Below are 18450 nucleotides of genomic sequence, written 5' to 3' on the forward strand. Positions count from 1 at the left end.
GGCGAGGATGCCATGACATTGATGTTGATCGAATTCAGCTACATATCGGGTCTTCGCACACAAGTGTATCAGCAAGACATCTTGACTCTACCCTACTGATGCTGCAGCTGTATCTGCCATTTGCACTAGTAGGAAGTGTCTCTCATCTAGCATCTGCGTCTGCAATCTGAGACGCTCTGTTAGGGCATCGATGTGTTGATCTTTCGCGACCAAGCACGCCTCTGGTCTTGAGACCACCTCGGCCCATAACTTGTCGTTCGCTGCTATCTGCTCTCTCGGGTCTCTGATGGCATTACTGGCCTGTTCTGTGGCCTCTATCTTTGAGATGAGCGATGTGCGTTGGACATTGGTAGTGCGGCACTGTTCTGTGTCGACTCTATCGTCGCAGGCTTGGACTATTCTGTCCACCTGGCTAGTGATAAGTGGCATGAGTTCATCGGTATCCTCGTGGAGGGAGATCTCCTCAGCCGACGGCCACTGTTCTAGAGGCACGTTGAGACGCTCCGACAACTCATCAAATGCTCGTCGACAAACTCTGGAGGCGTTCAGCTTTCCTGGCTGAAAGAACAACTCTACCTTGTCGATGAAGTCGAAATCTTCCGGCATCTCAAAGCCGAAATAGTGGCTAGCCTTCGTGATTCTATTGAGTAACGTCTGCTGGATGAAGTACCTATCTTGTCTCTCTTTTATGAGTGCAGATTCGGCAACATCCTTGTCCTCTTGCAGCCCTTTCTGAATCTGCTCGAGCTACTGTTTCTGTGTCTGAAGAGCGCTGTCTCGTTCTTCGTCAAATTGCTGCTTCTGTTTCTGAAGCGTATTATGGTGATCGCGTCGGAGCTGACGCTCCTGCTCTTCCAGCGTGACTGCATGTTCACTCTGCAGCTCACTTCTCTGTTCGATGAGTGATAGTTTGTATCGCGTTTCTAGATCAATCGTCTCTGTGATCTTCGCTTCGTTTTTGCTAGCACCTTCGATCGGTCTTCGAAAATTTGCCGCGAGTGAAGCCCATGTGTGAGAAACGGCGGCAAGAGTTGCCGCATCGTTAGCAAGCTCTCGTTGTCGTTGTCGTCGAAAGCTCTCGAACATTAATCGAAAGAATTCACCCATTGTTGTGTGGGTGTGCGGGTGGGTGTGATGGTGGCGGGAGGTGAGTGCTTCAAAAGATTGGGATTCGACGACCTTTGCCCCTTCCGCATTGGGCAGGCGCACCTCTACCGGCGAACAGCACCGACACCTCAAACTTCAGGCGCTAAAATTGATGAGTGTGAGATGCCCTGATTCTTTCCGAATGAAGCAATCATCTAGATGCATCACTCAAGCATCCTTCACTGATCACCGTTCATCATGAAGACAGCAAGCGAGGATGTTAGATGTGAGGAGCGACCCATGTCTGCTTTTCTAACGTATGATATGCATCAAAAGGTGCAGGAGCAGTATGTCATGAGTATAGGCTCGGTGCTTTTGATACACGGAAATTCCAGGCAGACGACTCAGTACATAGCTGACCTCGTGGAAGACTTTGAGTGGCGGGCGATGGGCACAAGCCGACGACATACGTACTGTTCGTTGTACTTTCGATAAGTGAAGAAGTGACAAGAAAGTGGAAACATGAACTCTTTCATGGTATCTTTTGGTCTTGCAAAACAGGGCAGAACAACAAAAGCCATCACATTGTTCCGGTTTGAATTTTGGAGAGAGCAGGGGGAAGCCACACAGTCATCCAGGTCTGGTGCCGTCATTTTGGTAATAAAGAAGACAATGTGGTATGAAGAAGAGAGACGGGGAGGTAGAGTGTGGGTTTATATACCCATCCACCCTGCTAAGCCCACAGCCAGGTATCCCAAACACGTCCTTCCTAGAATCGAGCTGGCGGCGACACGAGCACTCCATCAGATCACCATGACCATGATTTGGAAGTTGAAGACCACAAACGCGGCGAGAGCACATGTCTTTTTTCTTGCTGTCTTTTTGGTAGGCGGCAAACCATGAGTTGCTCATAACGATGCGAATGCAAAACCCATGTGTAGTCGCTAACACTGGAAGTTAAATTGAGACATGGCATGGGTGTTGGAGTTTTTGAGCCCGCAGACCAGGAACGAGACATGCGGTCTTGTCCTGCTGTATTTTGGTGATGTCGTCTTGACATACCACGAGAAGAAGCAGATGGAAAAGGAACACATGTAAAGGCATGATGGGTTTTTGTTGGTACTCGGATAGAAGAGAAGAACGACCCACACACTATCATGGGCGATACAGCAAGTGGTTTTTGAAAGAAGAACGTTTTGAAGAGAGAAAAAGCAGGCAGCAAGTCATGGTCATCTCGAACGATGTTTTTGGAGAAAGGCAGACCGAACAGCCAGCCATGAACCCGTGCAAAATGACTTTTTGGAAATAAGCCAGCAGACTTTGTGATGGAGAGGAGGAGAGGAGACAGAGTGAAAAGGGCGGGTTTATATACGCGAAGGATGGAACCCGATCACGTGAGACCCGTGGCTGGAAGACGCAAGACTGGACGATGATGGTCAACACCAGCACTACACCAAACGACAGAAGTACGTACCCGTCGAACCCGATCTCTTCACTAATAACTCCACAGTCCACACGCACCAGCACCAAAACACTCAATCTCAGAACGGAACGTTTTGTATTCCATTTCCACAGATAATATACACTCGGCTTGAGACCCTCGTCCAGTCCCACACCTACAAACCCCATGCCTTATCAAACAAAAACGCCACAGAAACCCTAGCTTTCGACTTGCTCGACAGTATTTATAAGGGGTATAGAATCTGGAAACCCCGGCCCATATTGTAAGAAAGAAAAGACTAATTCCCACTCGCACCCGCCCCTGTATTCACACCACTCTCCCTCTTTCGTCTCCGTCTCTGCCGTGCGTTATCTTTTAGGAACTGTGGATCTATGAAACCTTCCGGGAGCTGAAACTCCTTTTCTTCGAACTCGGGTATGGGTTGGCCGAATGCAGATGCGTTACGTCCATGTCTATGCTTGCCAAGAGCTGCGGCGCGGAGGTGTGGTTTCGCGTAGAAAGAACTGAACGGCGCTGCGGGTTCGGGCGGTACGAAGGGGAGGAGGAAGCCATGGGGGCGCGGTGGCCGCCGTGGTTTCGGTGGCTCGGGCTCTTTGGGCTGCTGTCGCGGTGGTGGAGGATCGCGGCTGCGGACAACAATGTTATCTGAGTCTTCTGTTTCCTCGCCATCCTCTTCTTCGTCTTCTTCTCTCGCGGCGAGCGCTGCTTCTTTTTCAGCACGCAAGCGCTTCTCCTCCTCTTTCCAGACGCGGAACTTGTCGACGAGAGCTTCTACCTCTCGGACAAAGTAGTCGCGCTTCGCCTCCCAGTCCTTTCTTTCGCCGTCTGTCACGCCCGTTATGCCCATGACCTTTAGCCAGTCTGGGCCCTGCAGTCCGTCGAGGAGTCTCTCCAATTGCACCTTTTCGTGCATGGCGCGCTCCTTTTCGATATTCCGCAGCTGCTTCTCCTTGCGCTCGGCACGCCGGTGTTGTGTGAAGAAGACGGAGTCGGCGAGCGGGTCTTCGCCGTCATTGTGGGAGATGGCATTGGCTATGGAGGCATAGTTGAGGACTGTGAATGTAGTCGACGACTGGGCCGGCGGTATTGACGGATCTGAGGCATGGCGCGGAGGAGACGAGTGCCGTGCTTTCCGTGACCGCGTCGGGCTTACTGAGCTTCGCGGGGGCTCTGGTGTCTTGGCCTTGATGGGCTCGTCGACGATGTATATGGGCGTGTCGACATCGAGAAATTCTGCACGCGATCAGAGCTATATCGTGACATGTGACAGGGACTGTGACCTACCATCCTCTTTGGGCACGCCGGCAATGATGTCGTCGTAGTTGGCAAAGTAGACGGCGAGGTCGCTCTTCAGCCGCGACCCTCCATCGTGGCTCCGCAGGCTCCTCTTGTCTGTGGTTGTGGAGGACGCTGTGGACGCCGGGGCGGGGACAGCTGGGGGCGCAGCAAGCTTGCCGGAGCTGCCAGGCCGGGGCGTGGACCTCGCGGAGGGCACGTCGTCGGCGTCGATGCCCAGGGGCGCGGCGACGCCATTGGTGATGCGCAGCAGCTCGCCATGTGGTTGTGTAACGGTAATCTTGGTCGGCGGTCTCGTGTCGGTCGCGTCGGGCTCGAGGGCAGTGGCTGGCCGCTTCCTGCTGCTGGTGCGCGCAGGCGGCGGAGGTTTTGCAGGCGTGTGGGCGACGGGCTTGACGGCGCCGTCGTCGTCGGCGCGCGCAAGCAGAGGGCCGCTTTTCGAGACCCGTCTTGTCGCGGCGGGCGCGTGGTTGTGGTTGCGCTGGGCTTGTTGGTGGGCGTCATCGCGCGACACGGGCAGGAAGTTGAGCCTGGTCTGCCGTTCATTCGAGCTCCGCAGCAGCGAAGGCCGAACGGCGTTGGCCATAGTAGTGATCAGACTTGAGATCATTCGCGATTCGCTGGGTCATCTTTCAGCTATTCATTGTGGAGCTGCCATTGATGTCGCGCTGAGATGTGCCAAAACGCGAGCCGTTAGGGGGTCGTCGAGTGGCAGAGCCCGCGCAGTTTGCCAAACGAGCTGCTGCACCCACGGCGCTCCCGTACGCCTCACCCAGACACTTGCAAACAGTATGAGGTTGGATTAAGCTCTATAGCAGGCCCTCCCCTCTCCATATCGCCATGTACACCACAGGATTATTCAACGAATTGCAGTACAGCGCATGTGAGATACTTGGAAGCGTAGCGCCACTGACGTTGGTAGCCAATCAGTACGAGTGGGCGACATCACATCAACTTGAACATCATAACGCTAGAACTGACTATATGAGGTCCTTTCCTTGCACGGCAACTGAAAGATTGAGAGATCAAGCAATTGGATAATGTCAAGGACGATTCACTTGCATGGCAGCTGGGCACACCCTGGCACCACACAATCAACAACAACAGCGTATCCAACTCTTATGCCACTCACACATCAACGTCAGTGTCAATACATTCTCAAAGCCACGCGATCACGAGAAGAGAAAGTCCTTCAAGACGGGCGACCCAGCAAACTCCGGGTTCAGCAAAACGCAACTATTAATAGTCAGTCGATATACGCTAGCTTTGTTATCGATAAACACACTTGAGAAAGTACGAGAGTCCTTGTTTCCGCTTTTCTAGAAAACGGGGCCTAAAGCGAGCTATGCCCGACGCGTTAGCACTATATTGTTTGGTGGAGTGATGCTGCAGGCGGCCATGTGACTTACATATTACGGATTTGGGTGGGAAGTGCGGCATGGAACCCGCGGCATGAGGAAACGTCTGGAGCAGCTTGGTGTGCAGATCTTCAAACTCGGAGTATCTGGTACGATCAGCAGAGGGAATCGAAAGTGACAGACGATGGCCAACCTCTTGCGTATCTTCATGGGACCACCCTGTCACAATTAGCATATGCATGATGGTTCATCACCTGGAGATGGCAGTCCACCACGGGCCCTCTGCATGAAACCATTTTTTTTGAAAAACAATCTCGCGCGAATGATTGGCTGCGAGGACATCGCCGGGCAGACTAGCGCATCTCCATGCGGCTGGGAACTTACATCCAGTGTCTCGACCGTACAATTAAAGACGACGTAAGCTCCAAAGCCCGGTGACGGCCCGCTGATGACAACGTAATCATCTATCGTGACACCCTTGGCCCAGAGGACTTTGCAATGGTCCGAGTCCTCATCCGTATGGTCCTCGAGGCCGATGGGGGTGGGGCGGCCGTTGTCAGCAGAGTAGTTGCTCAGATACGAGGCATTGCGCTGGTGGGATTGCCAGTAGGGTGGGACCACAGTGGCAGTGGCGGGGGTTGGCCCATCTCGGGCTGGCGACGAAGACGGGTCTCCAGTTTCAAAGCTCGCCGGCTCCATCCATTTACAGGAGATGGCTGGGCAGGTGGCGCGTCAAACGGGAGGGCGGTTGGTATCTAGAATGCCGCGTGGGTGTGTGAGGGGTAGATATGCTCGCCGGTGCATGCAGCCAGATGCAGTCGCGTCTAGTGTCTTGTTGACGATGTCTGGAGAATTGGCGGCGCTGGCCTCGCTCGTCTCAACCGAATGATGCGCAGAGCCGACTAGGATGCGAGACCCTGAGAACCGACTAGTCGCTGCAGCCAGTGGCCAATACGACCAAACGCCCATCCCATCCCTGTCCGGCCGAGGGATTAATGGCAAACTTCCATCACGCAGTCTGCCATCTTCCACGGAATGCCGCCCTTTCCACGCCGACTCCACCGCAGTACTATGGCTTGAGTCACGGCAGCCCGTCCCCGACAGGCATCGTCCCGGGCGAGAAGGTAGGCTGAAGGTAGGCGGGGGTGCACGTACCGGATCGTGAACTTTCCTATCTCGAACGACCGCTAGCTCATTACTTCCCGTCGACACATCCCTCCCTTTATATATCGGACGCCGCCTTTCCCTCCAGCCTCTTCATCGCTTTCGCTGTTGAGGTTTACTTTTGTATTTGATCGTCCACCGTCTGTCGCTGACCGTATATCATCTAATACTCTCGCTTCATCCTCCGTCAACAATCACCTCCCCAAACATCAACATGCGTTCCGTCTTCGCCCTCAGCATCGCCGCCTTCACTGGCCTGGTCGCTGCTCAAGACACCCCCCAGCTGAACTACCCATACACCATCGACCCTGACACGGTTGAGCAGTCTACTAGGGGTATGTAGAAGTTATCATTCGACCCACGACGCGTCGTCTAACATTCTCCAGATTACTGGTGTGACCAGAACAGGGCCCAATGCCCGCTCATCTGCCTCCAGCAGCCCGGCATCAACTCCATGACCACCGAGCAGAACGACTGCGACTCCGACGCTCTGACCTACACGTGCGTCTGTGAGAACGGTGTCGCGCCCAACATCACCGAGTACTCCCAGACACTGCCATACTTCATCTGCCAACAATGGGGAAACACTTGCGTCGAGAACTGCAACGGCGACAACAGCTGCCAGAGCGCTTGCCGGTACGTTCTATCGAGTCACTCATCACAAACACAACTAACATGTCAACAGTGAGGACCACCCTTGCGGAGCTCAAGACCCGTACCGCGGCAACACCTCCCTCCCCACTACCATGGCCTCCACCGCCGCTGCCACCGGCACCGACGGCTCCGCCTCAAACACCATCCCCGTGACCGGCTTCGGTGGTGCCTCTGAGACCGGCTCCAGCGACAGCGACAACAACAACGGAGGCTCCAACGACCAAGGCGGCGCTGGCTCCATCTTCATGCCCAACGCTGGCCTCGGCCTCGCCGCCGTCTTCGGCAGCGTCTTCCTCGGCTTCGCCGTCCTCTTGTAAAATCTAGGACCACACAATCTTGCCGCGCAATTTAAGCTTCGTCCATCTTCTGTCCTTTCTTCATGCATAGCGTCTTTCTGCATAAAAAGCATCACCAGTCCTTTCGGTTAGCTCGATACCCAGCTTGGGCCTTTTCGCTCATTTTACATGACAGCCTGGCAAGGCTCTGTCTTTGGTTATACTGCATGGGGTTCATGGCGTATATTTGTAATGGATGATGGTGATGGGGTGTTGGTTCACTGGCCCTAGGGGCAGAGGTAGCATTATCTAGTATGCTGTTGTAATACATTGAACGCCGAGGTGTCGTGGATGAGGAACTACCATGTCTTCCTATGTGCTATATGACTATGCACTGTGATGGGTTCAATTTACATATAAATCAAAGGCACAACCCGAATAACACCACACATACCTAGAGATACACTTTTGGGGGCGATTCGTCCCACCAACACCTCCCCTGTAGACTCTTCCTCGGACTTCGCTGTCGCGGAGGACAGGTTATAACGCTCGCTCTTCCCTGCTCAATATACACAGCGCGTAGATCCTGACTTCCTTCTAAACTCCCAGTCCGTCGCTTAACAGGCGATGGTACCGCTCCCAGTCCCGGTGAGGAAGAGGGAACAGGGCTTGGAGGCGCAGGATGCGTGATACTAAAATCTGGCGTATCATCTACATGCTCCACGGCTGAACTATACTTGCTAGCCAGAGAAGAACACGCACTGAACCGCGAAATGGGTTCTGCAGGTTTGCTGGCCAGAGACGAACACGCACTGAATCGCGAGACGGGCTGTGCGGGCGTAGGCGTAGACAGATGCTCGACGGAGACGTGGAACATGCGTGTTGAACTACTCGATACAGATCGCTGGAGCAGAGCTCGTTGAGGCGGGCCTAGATGCAGGGCTTGCATGGTGTCCAGAGAAGGAACAAGAGTAGGATCGAGAGAGGGTGAAGAAGGTGCTGTATCTGGACGGTCGCCATGACGGAGGAGCTCGGCTGTTGATGAAGTGAGGGATGGAGGGAGAGTGGGTGAGTCGTCTAGAGGTCGTGCTGAGCCTTCTGGGAGTATGGACGACCGGCGACTGTTGTGGTGTGAAGATGGGATGGAGATGGGTTGGGAGTGCCCGTTTGCATCTACTACTTCGATTGTGGCTCGACCGGGTGTGTTCACGATGTCGCGTGCGCGTTGGAGGAAAATGCTTGTAGCTATCGGCATTGGGTTGGTAGAGTCGAAACTGGAAACCGACGAGGAGGAGGCGGTGGAGCTGGTTGATGACCGCCGCTGAACGCGTGGAGGCGCAGGTGTAGGTGGTACAAGACGCACGCTCACTTTTCTTACTGTGGGCGTTTGCCTTGAAGGTATGACAGGCTTGGGCCTTATGGGTATGGTTTGTTCCATGGGTGATACTGCAGCTGACGACGGCGTTGAAGGGCCAGCATGCTGGTCAGATGGTCCAAGAGGCAAAGTCCCATATTCCGTTAGAGGAAGTCCGACCGCACCTGACGAAGTCTCGCGATCAGTATGGAGGAGTTGGTCTTGAGAGGTTGATCCAGCTTCTTCCTCGTATTCCATCCGTCTCTTGCCTTTCTCTGCTTTGCTGAATCGTCGAGGTCGCAACAAATCGCTAAAGCTGAATTGGGAGTCTTTCCGCTTTCGTCCTCCATGTCTCGTACTTTGCGTACTATAAGACTGGAGGCTATGAAGCTGCTCCAGTTCTCCATCTCCATCGTAGTGTAAGTCGCAGTTCGACTGTGTTTGCATGGTGTTTCTTCGTCTCGCCTGGAACGTTGTCTAAAGGGTGTATCAGTCAGCGGTGATGTGGAAGCAGCCAAGCCTACTTTGCCATTGACATGAAGTGCTCGCTTACAGTTGGTAGGGAAGCCACGCTCATCCCGACGTGATCCCCGGGATAACGCTGGATGTGCGAGTTCTCTGACGGTCCACTCAGGGTATGAAACACACTCGGTCGCTCGCTGACAGTAGCGTTGAATGATGTGTGTACATCCTCGACGGATCCCCTTCGACTACCAAAGAGGCGCCTAAGCTTCGCGTTGACCTTCTCTATGATCTCGGTGACTTGTGATGGTCTTCGTGGATGAGTTTCGTTTTCGGGTGTAGGGGGTGTGGTAGGCAGGGTAGAGTAAGCACTGTGAAAGTTTGAACTGGGCCCAGTCATGGCTATGTTGTACGCTGGCGGTGGCAAGCAAGGACAGTCGATCGCTGTCTCACGACCGCTCGAGTGTATTCTTCTTTGTTTCTTGATGTAGCCACGCGTTTGGAGGAATGATTCCGATACTTGTCGCTTCAATGAAAGCTTTGGAGGGTATGGTAATTGGAAGAATTCTGGGTCCACTTCTGTTTCGCTGATGTTGAAAATTACACAAGGCTCGTCGGGAGGTGTATTTCCAGGTGCTTGAGATGTCATAGCACTAGAAAGCTAGAAACTAATGGCAGAGATGACAATGAGAGCGAAGCAGACAAGAATTTTGTTGACCGATACCAGTACTCGATAGTCGGATGACTCTTGTTACTTTAATAGCCTAGTGAGAAGTACGGTACGATCAGCAAGAACATGCTGGTGCCGCCAATGACCAAAGTCCTTTACTTGTACCAATGAACTCCACCAATGGAGTTCGATCGAAAGATACCAGATTGTTGATGCAATCGTATGGAATTGACTAAACAACAATTTGTGTGGTTAGTGGCAGTTTGGAAGTCCAGCGAAGCAATCTGGAGCAGATAAGCAGGTCCTGCACGCTGCACACGCACGCGAGAGAAGCGTGCACCTCGAGCGTTCCTGGTAAGACTGGCCTATGAGAGTCACCCGTCATACATCAGTGCCATGGTAAAGACCGCTGCCGTGGTGACTTAGGTGAAGAAGTACCGTGCCTATTATCTTCAATGGGCGACACCCTGCAGGCTAGAGGCATGATCGTCATGATTACCACCACGGAAGTTATACTGCATGATCAAACAGCATGGATCTAGCGGGTTGCGGAAAATTCGAGTGCGAAGAACCTGAGAGACCGCAGAGAATGGTGTGATATCCTGAGTAGCTCACTGACAGTAACTACTGCCTAGCACTGGGCAACGGCCAGATGATCAATTGAGGGGTGTGAACATCAGCTGCAGAGACGTTGCACCTTGAATAGCCGTTAGCATCGATGGAACGTGTATGCCTTCGATCGTCATAGTCGTCGTCGTCGTCAGAAGCATCCTTGGAAGAGGTCCGAAGATTCCAATTGGAAGCAAAGATGTGGTTGTGGTTTGGCTGTGGAGAAACTTGGGAGGTGGAAGAAGCCGGCGCTAACATCGCGGCAGGTCGACGCGACTTGCCTTGATGACATAATCCTAGCGTGTCCTTGTGCAAACAGGTCAAACATGCTGTGATGACACCACCATTCCGACTTTCGCGGTTCGCGAATCGAACACGTCCGTCCATGTCACGATAGTCTTCAAAGGCTCGTGATGCCGCCTCGAGTATTACCAAGAGGGCCCAGGGCTCTTTCGTCACGATCGGCGGTCTGGGTCCATCTGCGGCCTCAGCGGAGGTCTGCTTCAAGCTCCGCAACTGCGCCAGAGGTCTACGATGTCGTCTGCGTAGGAGGCGGCCCGGCAGGATTGAGTCTTCTGACAGGACTGAAAGCGTCGCCAATTACAAGTGGGCTCAAAGTTGCGCTCATCGAGGGACAAGATCTACACAAAAGTCGACTGCCACAAGATGCGACTTTGGAGAGCTTTTCGAATAGATGCAGCTCCCTCACTCCAGCTTCTGTGAAGAACTTGCAGGGTACGAATAAACGTGTTAGATGTTCAACAGTTCTCCTCTGACATGCGCGGTGTAGAAATTGGAGCATGGGCGCATGTCAACACACCCCGAGTGCAACCATACCAAGAAATGCAAGTCTGGGACGGCGTCACCGATGCACGGATATCCTTCGATTGGCATACAGCGAAACCTCTCCTCACGCCTCGCAACCCGTCGCAGCCTACAACAATCGCCTACATGATCGAAAACGTCAACACGGTCACCGCTCTACTAAGCCGGCTCGAACAACTGGGTGGTGTCGATTTCTACACATCTACAAAGGTCAACTCAATAGATCTGGGTACGGATACAGACAAGATGGACTTCTCGTCGTGGCCAATCCTCACGCTGTCCAATGGGAAGACACTGGCTGCTAGGCTATTGGTTGGGGCGGACGGTGCGAACAGCCCCGTGCGGACATTTGCAGACATTGAGTCACGAGGCTTCGACTATAGCAGACATGGTGTGGTGGCTAGTCTGAAGCTCGAAGGGCAAGGTTGGGGCGGTCCAGACCACAAGATTGCATACCAGCGGTTCTTGCCAACCGGCCCAATCGCTATGCTGCCACTTCCAGGCAACATGTCGACACTCGTATGGAGTACCACACCGGAAAGTGCTGCGAAGCTCAAGGCACTGTCACAGGCCGATTTCGTTGCAATGGTCAACGCGGGTTTCCGACTTTCGCCAACAGACCTGGAGTACCTACACACCCTCTCATCCGGACAGGCAGAGGAGGTAGCATGGCGAGAGAAGCATACGCCCGTCGACGAACACGCGATACCGATGCGAGCAGCACACGTGCAAGACGGCACAGTCGCGTCCTTCCCACTTCGAATGCGGCACGCCGATACCTACACTGGTGAACGAGTCGCACTGGTTGGCGATGCCGCGCACACCATACATCCACTGGCAGGTCAAGGTCTCAACCAAGGCCAAGGTGATGCTGCAGCGCTTGTACGGACGATATCACATGCAGTGCAGACGGGACAAGACATCGGATCGACATTGGCGTTGGAGAGCTATACCAGTGAACGGTATGCGGAGAATAATGCAATGCTGGGCGTGTGCGATAAATTGCATCGTCTGTATAGCGTCGAATCGGGTCCGCTCGTAGGGCTACGAAGTCTCGGATTGAGAGCAGTCGATGCAATGGGCCCGTTGAAGGGTTTCTTCATGAGCCGGGCTGCTGGCGGATCGTAGGATTCTGTACCTGTACCTGTATCTGTATAAGTGTCTGTATATAGGCTGCCAACGCAGCACCAACCCAACATTTTCACACGACAATCATTCCCGAAGTGCTGTTCCGCGCCTCTACTGCTTACCTATCGTCCCGAAGTTCCTTGCAAAGAGCCCCACAAATAATCTAGCACTACGGCACCTTGAGGAAACGTTAAGAACAGACTTGTCCTACCTCAAGCGGACATCGGATTCGCAGCGAGCTTTCATCATCGACCATGGCAGACCATCAAAACGAAATTGAGACGTTCGGCAGCAACGACGACTTCTGGATCTTTGGATACGGGTATACCTGCCTATGCGTTTCGAACACGTTTAGCCGAAAAGCTAACGCCTCGGTCGTAGGAGCTTGATATGGAAACCACCGCCACACTACGGTACGGCCCGAACATGGCATATGGCGAAAAGCAAACATGCCATCTTGACTTCTGTCTCAAAAAGAGTATCCCTTGATCTGACAGTGGAAATCAGATCAGCGAATTCCCGGATACATTGAAGGATACGTGAGGAGATTTTGGCAGGTATGTGTTTTTCCTTGGCTGGTGCCAGATATGGCACGATATGGTACGATAAAAAAGGTTCTTGACTGACGATCGTAGGCGAGGTATGGAGACTCTCCAACTGAATCGTGGAGAAGCGGGGTTGGAGTAATGCTAATACGGAGATGCTACAGTGAAGATCACCGCGGTATGCCCGAAGCTCCGGGACGCGTTGTCACGTTGATCGATAAGGCGCATTGGGAGACTTTGACGGATACTGTAAGTTATTGTTTGTTATATCTGATCTGCTCAACTTGCAGCTATATGCCCAAATCTGCCTATGCAAGAAGGCCTGGTACTAAGAGGAACAGCATGAGTCCACTGAACGCGTTTGGGGCGCCGCATACCACATCCCAGCCTCCAAGGTGCAAGAAGTACGCCAATACCTCGATATTCGCGAGATAAACGGGTATTCGATTCAATTCACACCGTTCCATCCTGCGATTAGTACCTCAGAGGTCACGTCTCCGCCGCACGATTCTGAACCAACTGAAGCCGAAGCAGGCATGCGGGCTGGCATCAAGGCCACCAACACCATCGCCGTGAGAGAGGAGGCGGGGAGTGTTAGATGCTTGGTGTATATTGGGTTACCGGAGAATCCGCAGTTTTTGGGCGCGCAGGATCCGGATGCGTTGGCGAGGAAGATTTTGGAGAGTATGTTTTATCTCATTGCTTTGTCTGCTTGAGGTGTCTCGTCTATGGGTTGTTATGCTGACTCTATCACAGGCAAAGGTCCGAGTGGCGAGAACAAAGAGTACCTCTACAACCTGGAGACTGCACTGCTTGGTTTGAGCTACAACAGCGGAGATGCTCATGTGAGCGACTTAGTGAGGCGATGCAAAGCGCTGGAGAAAGAAGCTGGAATCGGGAATGATCACGGAGACGGCGGTGCCGAGGGGTTGTACAGAGTAGGAAGCACCGAAGAGCAAGAAGAGGTCGAAAAGTAAACTCAGAAAGCAACGGACAAGTCCGTAATGTAACATTGCATCCGTGGATGTGGCGATACGCACGTATACAACAACATCAAGCCAACCGAGGCTTCTGCGAAAGTCGCTGGTGATTATGATTACGAAGCAGGCTAGCCTGCATGTGACCAGCCACAACGCCAGATATATGCATGATGCGCTTAGAATATACAAGAAGAGAAGGTTGGAGACTATGCCCATGCGCCGACTAGTGCCATTAGCAACGCCCCTGCTACGACACTGGCACAGGCCTGTAGTCGCCGCTTCCCCTGTAACGTCACGTAGCTTTCGTCGCTCAAGAAATCTTCAGCAAGGAGCTCCACCAAGCCAGCGAATAGCAACAAGCCACTGGATATGGCGTTCATGAATCCCACGGTTAGTAAGCCAGCTTCACTTGCTGGGTCGTACAGGGTGTGTATAGCCAAACCTATTGCCTGGCCAATGGGTGTGGTGGTTCCGTAAGCTAGAGCCATTAGCCACGGTTTCGGCGATCCGGCTGGAAAGCGAATGGCGCTGATTCTGGAGCCGAGTGCGAAGCCTTCGAAGGTTTGGTGGAAGGAGATGGCTATGAGGAAGACGATGAAGGCGGTGCCAGTGGCGACCGAGAGCGCCATACCTATGAAGACGGAGTGGAAGAGGATTCCAGCTTCGAGCAGTAGACATTGCAAGAGCAGTTTCTTGTTCTGGGCTTCCGTTTTCTCCACATCTTCAGAGGATTCGCCGCCAGGTTGGTGGGCATGATTGTGGGCATGAGGGCCGGGAAGCAGGCGAGACTCGTCTTCTGAGTTCTCCCCATCTTGACGGGCGAGCTCTTCCCTGCTTATCTCAAGATCTGAGTCATTGTCGTCGTCAATGGACTTCCGGCTTATCGAATCATTAGGCGTCATCGGCGATGCCAGAGAGAAGGACGGTGATCGGCCTGCCATGAGATTGGCCGAAGATTCCACATCGTGCAGCATGATGCCCGGTATGTGGCCATTCGCTCCTGGTGTGCCGTTGCTGAACCTCCCATAGCTATGGCTTCTCTTGTGGCCCGGGCGCGCAGCCGCAGCGTGATCGTCAAGGCCTAGGTTTTCGTAGCCAGTCGAATGCGAATGGCCTGCTCCCCTCGATGCGAAGAACATCTCCACGCCCACTACTACAAAGACTGATGTCATGGCTATTAAGCCCGGCATGGCCGAGTAGCCCTTGTTCCAGAACGGGGGTAGACATGGGTCGGTGAGGGACTCGAAGGCGGTAGGCAGGAGATGGACGAAGGCAGTCGCGATCAGGACACCCGTGCCGAAGTGTCTAGATATGAAGAGGAACTGGTGGGGAACGGGTATCGAAGGAAAGCGCTTGACGACCACGGGGAAGGAGCAAGCTGTGAGACGGTCAGCAGTGCATTGGAAGGTATGCGAAGAAACGTACGAACCCGCAGTGCTAAGTGTAAGTATTAAAAACAAGGCGAAGACATGTATGGGTGTGTTGTAGTAGCCCTTTGCCCCTTTGCTTCCGCATTCTGGTCGCTCATCGTTGTCCTGCTGTCTTCGGAGCAATTCCGCGTGGAGGACATGCGCAGGTATTTCCGAAAGGCCTATGTTACAATGACGTGGTCAGTATACGAGCGCCACAGTCAGCAGAATAAGCAGCCATGTCCTACCTGCTAGAATGCCGTCTGCCTGCATGGCGGTTGTTGAAAGAGCTTCCGAGCATCAAGGTACGCGCGGTTCCGTCGCGCTTGCCCAGTAGGTGCCGGGGTCCGGAGCCTCTATTGTTCCTCGGCCTTTCACCTATTCACGTCCTCGTCGGGTCCGCATTCCGACAGATTCATTTCCTTTCGGACTGCAAACCTATTTGTACGTGTGTTCGGGGGTCCAACATGCACTCTGGACAAAAAAGTATTTCCGAACGCGCCGAAAGCCAGGGGTGCGTCATACCTGGTATATCGCGAACCTCAGATGTCATGCTACCGACAATCGAAGATCTAGTATCCATACAAGGTCTGGGCCCACGCTTGAGAGTCTGCCTTGTATCATAGGAGACTACCGTGCCCCGGCTCCTGTTAGCATCGGTTGTGGCGTCTTTCATGTCCATCTCCAGTTTTCTGGACAGCAGGTCCTGTAAACATCACGCAACGTTAGCCACCGGCCGTGGCCGGTGCTATTTTTGATCCTTCGGTAACAGCGATCCGCGAGCTCCATTGTCTACATATATAGACAGAGACCCTGCGTTGTTCACCGTGTCGTGGGACTATCTGGCGTACGGGTTTGGGCTGGCGCAGCTGCATCATCATTCGAGAGATTGGCATCGGCGCAGGCACCCCGTCACACCCGACTTCGCTTCTGCAGCCTAACACGAATCGGGTCCTTGATAGTTTCACGTCTCGCGCCCCTCCATCGCCTCCAGTAACACCAAGGACGATACCGCCGCAGCCCAACGTCGTCACGGCACATGTCGGTACCAAAATGTTGACCCGCGAGCATGGACTGGGAAAGTCTGGACTAGTCACCACGCGCAACGTCGTCCCGGCTACACCCTGCTAAGCCCCACCATCTACATCCTCTCTGAACAGGACAATACGGCATATTGCTAGTTCTGTAACGGGAAGAACCGCTGGAGGGCCTGAAGGAGCCACCAAAGGGAGAACGGGTGGCTCTGACCGACAATGTCTGATCAGCGAGACTTTTTGTTCGTCGACGCAGCTCAAGCGAAGACGTCTCGCCAAGGTCGTCGCAATGCTCGTTCTTTTGTCATGCAGAACGCCCGCAGGAAAAACCCATGGTCAACAAGCAAACATGCTGCGAAGCAAAGGAAAACGGGAAGCTCAGGAAGCGCAAGTCCTAACAGTACATGTGCGTCTACGTCAAACAAGGCGACGCCAAGCCCTCCAATTGTTGCGAACAGGTCTGATTACTTTTCTTCCCCAGAGTCTGAAGATTATGCGATAGCCAAGAGGGACATTTGTCCAGAGTGTCAGATTTTCCTGTGCCGCCCGGGTGAGGGATTCTGCAAAAGATGTTTGCTGGTCAAGCCTGCGGCGCCTGCAGAAGACCCAAACAATCAGCTTTTCGATCCTTTTCGGACTTCATCCGTCGAAGTAACCCGCAGCGTATCGGAATTGTTGAAGCATTGTAAGTGGCTGCCCTGCATCTCCCCTTCCATCAAGACATTCCAGTTCGCTGGGTTCGTGGCACGACAACCCTGTACAACGGCGTAGAGAGTGCGAAGTCTAGATTGCATGTGATTGCATGGCGCCAAACATCCCAATGCCCTGCATTGTTGGTACTCAAACGCTGACTTGAACTGTGTAGTTTCCACGGAGATGGCGCCTGGTATCATCGCCGTCGACGTCCGGCATCGTTCTACTCTGATGAAGTCGGACTGGTTCGGCACGGCGATAAGTAATCCAGGCTTCATGCACAGTCTGCTTGCTACGGTCGCGCTGCACGCTTGGGTGTTCGGAAAAGATACCATTGATGCAATTTTGCACCATCGAGCACAGGCTATTGCTGCTGTCAATGCAGCGATACTAACACCGGATGGAATATCGGACGCAAACATCGGTGCAGTGTTCAACTTACTCACCATAGAGGAGAGTCTCCGTATGCCATTCTTCGATTTACACGAAGACCACGCAGTCCAAATCGAGATCCATCGAACGGGGCTGCAAAGAATGGTGCAGCTGCGTGGAGGACTAGGAGCAATCAAAACGAATCGCATTCTTCAAGCCTTTATGCTTTGGTGTGTAGCCTCTACTTCCGCGTTCTGTCCAGAACCGGTTTGGCATGTGCTTACTGAGCATCAGGCATTCGACCGCTCACGCTATCAACGATTTCCAAGCGCCAAGCCCCTCTACATTGGATTTCATCAGCACAGCAGGCTTTCCACGTCATCCACCAGGCTACGAATCGAACATTTCTCAACATCTGACTGATTATTGTCGGAATGCGGGTATCAAAGAACCACTTAATGCCTTGGTGGAATTGGTACTTTCCCTGATTGCCGACCTGAACGTCTGGTTCAGTGATCCTGAGAGCCGTCTGGACCCTCTCGATATTCAGAACTTTGCATGCGTCTTGGAATGCTCTCTGCTAACATGGCTGCGCAAGAACGAACATCTTGTCACCCCTCTCGAAGACGCGCTATGCGTTGCGCTTCTCATCTTTACGGTGCGGACGACCGAAGCGTTTAAGCTACAGTCTCACGTCCATCTGCTCCACTCTGCAGCGAGCAAGCGACTGGAGAAAGCGCTGAACTGCACTATTCGTACCGAGTGGCAGCATTGTCCCGATCTTCTACTCTGGATACTTTCTATCGGTGCGATATCAGCGGAACCCTCGCCAGACAGCACATGGTTTGTGTATCAGACCTCGCTTGCCTGTGCGGAATTTGACATCCCATCGGCGGAAGCGCTTCTCGAACGACTCCATCTCTGCGGCTGGGTTAGCTACAAGCTCAACGACGCTGTGTGTCAGTTATGGGCCAGGGTTGTGAATCTCAGGTTAGATGACCGTACATTCTTGCCTATGCATTCGCCTGCTTATACTTGAGTTTTTCTTGTACGTAGGCTTGCGCCGTTTTTCGA

The 18450-nt window shown here is 53.2% G+C and overlaps 6 protein-coding genes across 6 annotated transcripts; 3 read left to right on the forward strand and 3 right to left on the reverse strand.

The window, feature by feature from the left end:
• Positions 1–87: 87 nt before the first annotated feature.
• On the reverse strand, positions 88–1107 carry J4E90_009433 (uncharacterized protein; the record flags this gene model as incomplete). The annotated part of the gene is made up of 2 exons (XM_051438952.1): positions 88–625; positions 752–1107. The coding sequence occupies 2 exons, from the start codon at positions 1105–1107 to the stop codon at positions 88–90; spliced, it is 894 nt and encodes a 297-aa protein (XP_051287029.1).
• Positions 1108–2825: 1718 nt separating this feature from the next.
• Positions 2826–4430, reverse strand: J4E90_009434 (uncharacterized protein; the record flags this gene model as incomplete). Its single annotated transcript, XM_051438953.1, has 2 exons — positions 2826–3781; positions 3833–4430. 2 exons carry the CDS (start codon positions 4428–4430, stop codon positions 2826–2828), a joined length of 1554 nt encoding a protein of 517 aa, XP_051287030.1.
• Positions 4431–6580: 2150 nt separating this feature from the next.
• Positions 6581–7337, forward strand: J4E90_009435 (uncharacterized protein; the record flags this gene model as incomplete). Its single annotated transcript, XM_051438954.1, has 3 exons — positions 6581–6701; positions 6753–7002; positions 7052–7337. The coding sequence occupies 3 exons, from the start codon at positions 6581–6583 to the stop codon at positions 7335–7337; spliced, it is 657 nt and encodes a 218-aa protein (XP_051287031.1).
• Positions 7338–11233: 3896 nt separating this feature from the next.
• J4E90_009436 (uncharacterized protein) lies at positions 11234–12343 on the forward strand (the record flags this gene model as incomplete). Its single annotated transcript, XM_051438955.1, has 1 exon — positions 11234–12343. One exon carries the CDS (start codon positions 11234–11236, stop codon positions 12341–12343), a length of 1110 nt encoding a protein of 369 aa, XP_051287032.1.
• Positions 12344–13068: 725 nt separating this feature from the next.
• J4E90_009437 (uncharacterized protein) lies at positions 13069–13865 on the forward strand (the record flags this gene model as incomplete). Its single annotated transcript, XM_051438956.1, has 3 exons — positions 13069–13137; positions 13230–13572; positions 13645–13865. 3 exons carry the CDS (start codon positions 13069–13071, stop codon positions 13863–13865), a joined length of 633 nt encoding a protein of 210 aa, XP_051287033.1.
• A 209-nt stretch (positions 13866–14074) lies between these two features.
• On the reverse strand, positions 14075–15550 carry J4E90_009438 (uncharacterized protein; the record flags this gene model as incomplete). The annotated part of the gene is made up of 3 exons (XM_051438957.1): positions 14075–15246; positions 15298–15459; positions 15526–15550. 3 exons carry the CDS (start codon positions 15548–15550, stop codon positions 14075–14077), a joined length of 1359 nt encoding a protein of 452 aa, XP_051287034.1.
• Between the last annotated feature and the right edge of the window lie 2900 nt (positions 15551–18450).

This window comes from Alternaria incomplexa, assembly GCF_024043165.1.
Source record: "Alternaria incomplexa strain BMP 0042 chromosome Unknown scaffold_16, whole genome shotgun sequence".
NCBI classification, from domain to species: Eukaryota; Fungi; Ascomycota; class Dothideomycetes; order Pleosporales; family Pleosporaceae; genus Alternaria; species Alternaria incomplexa.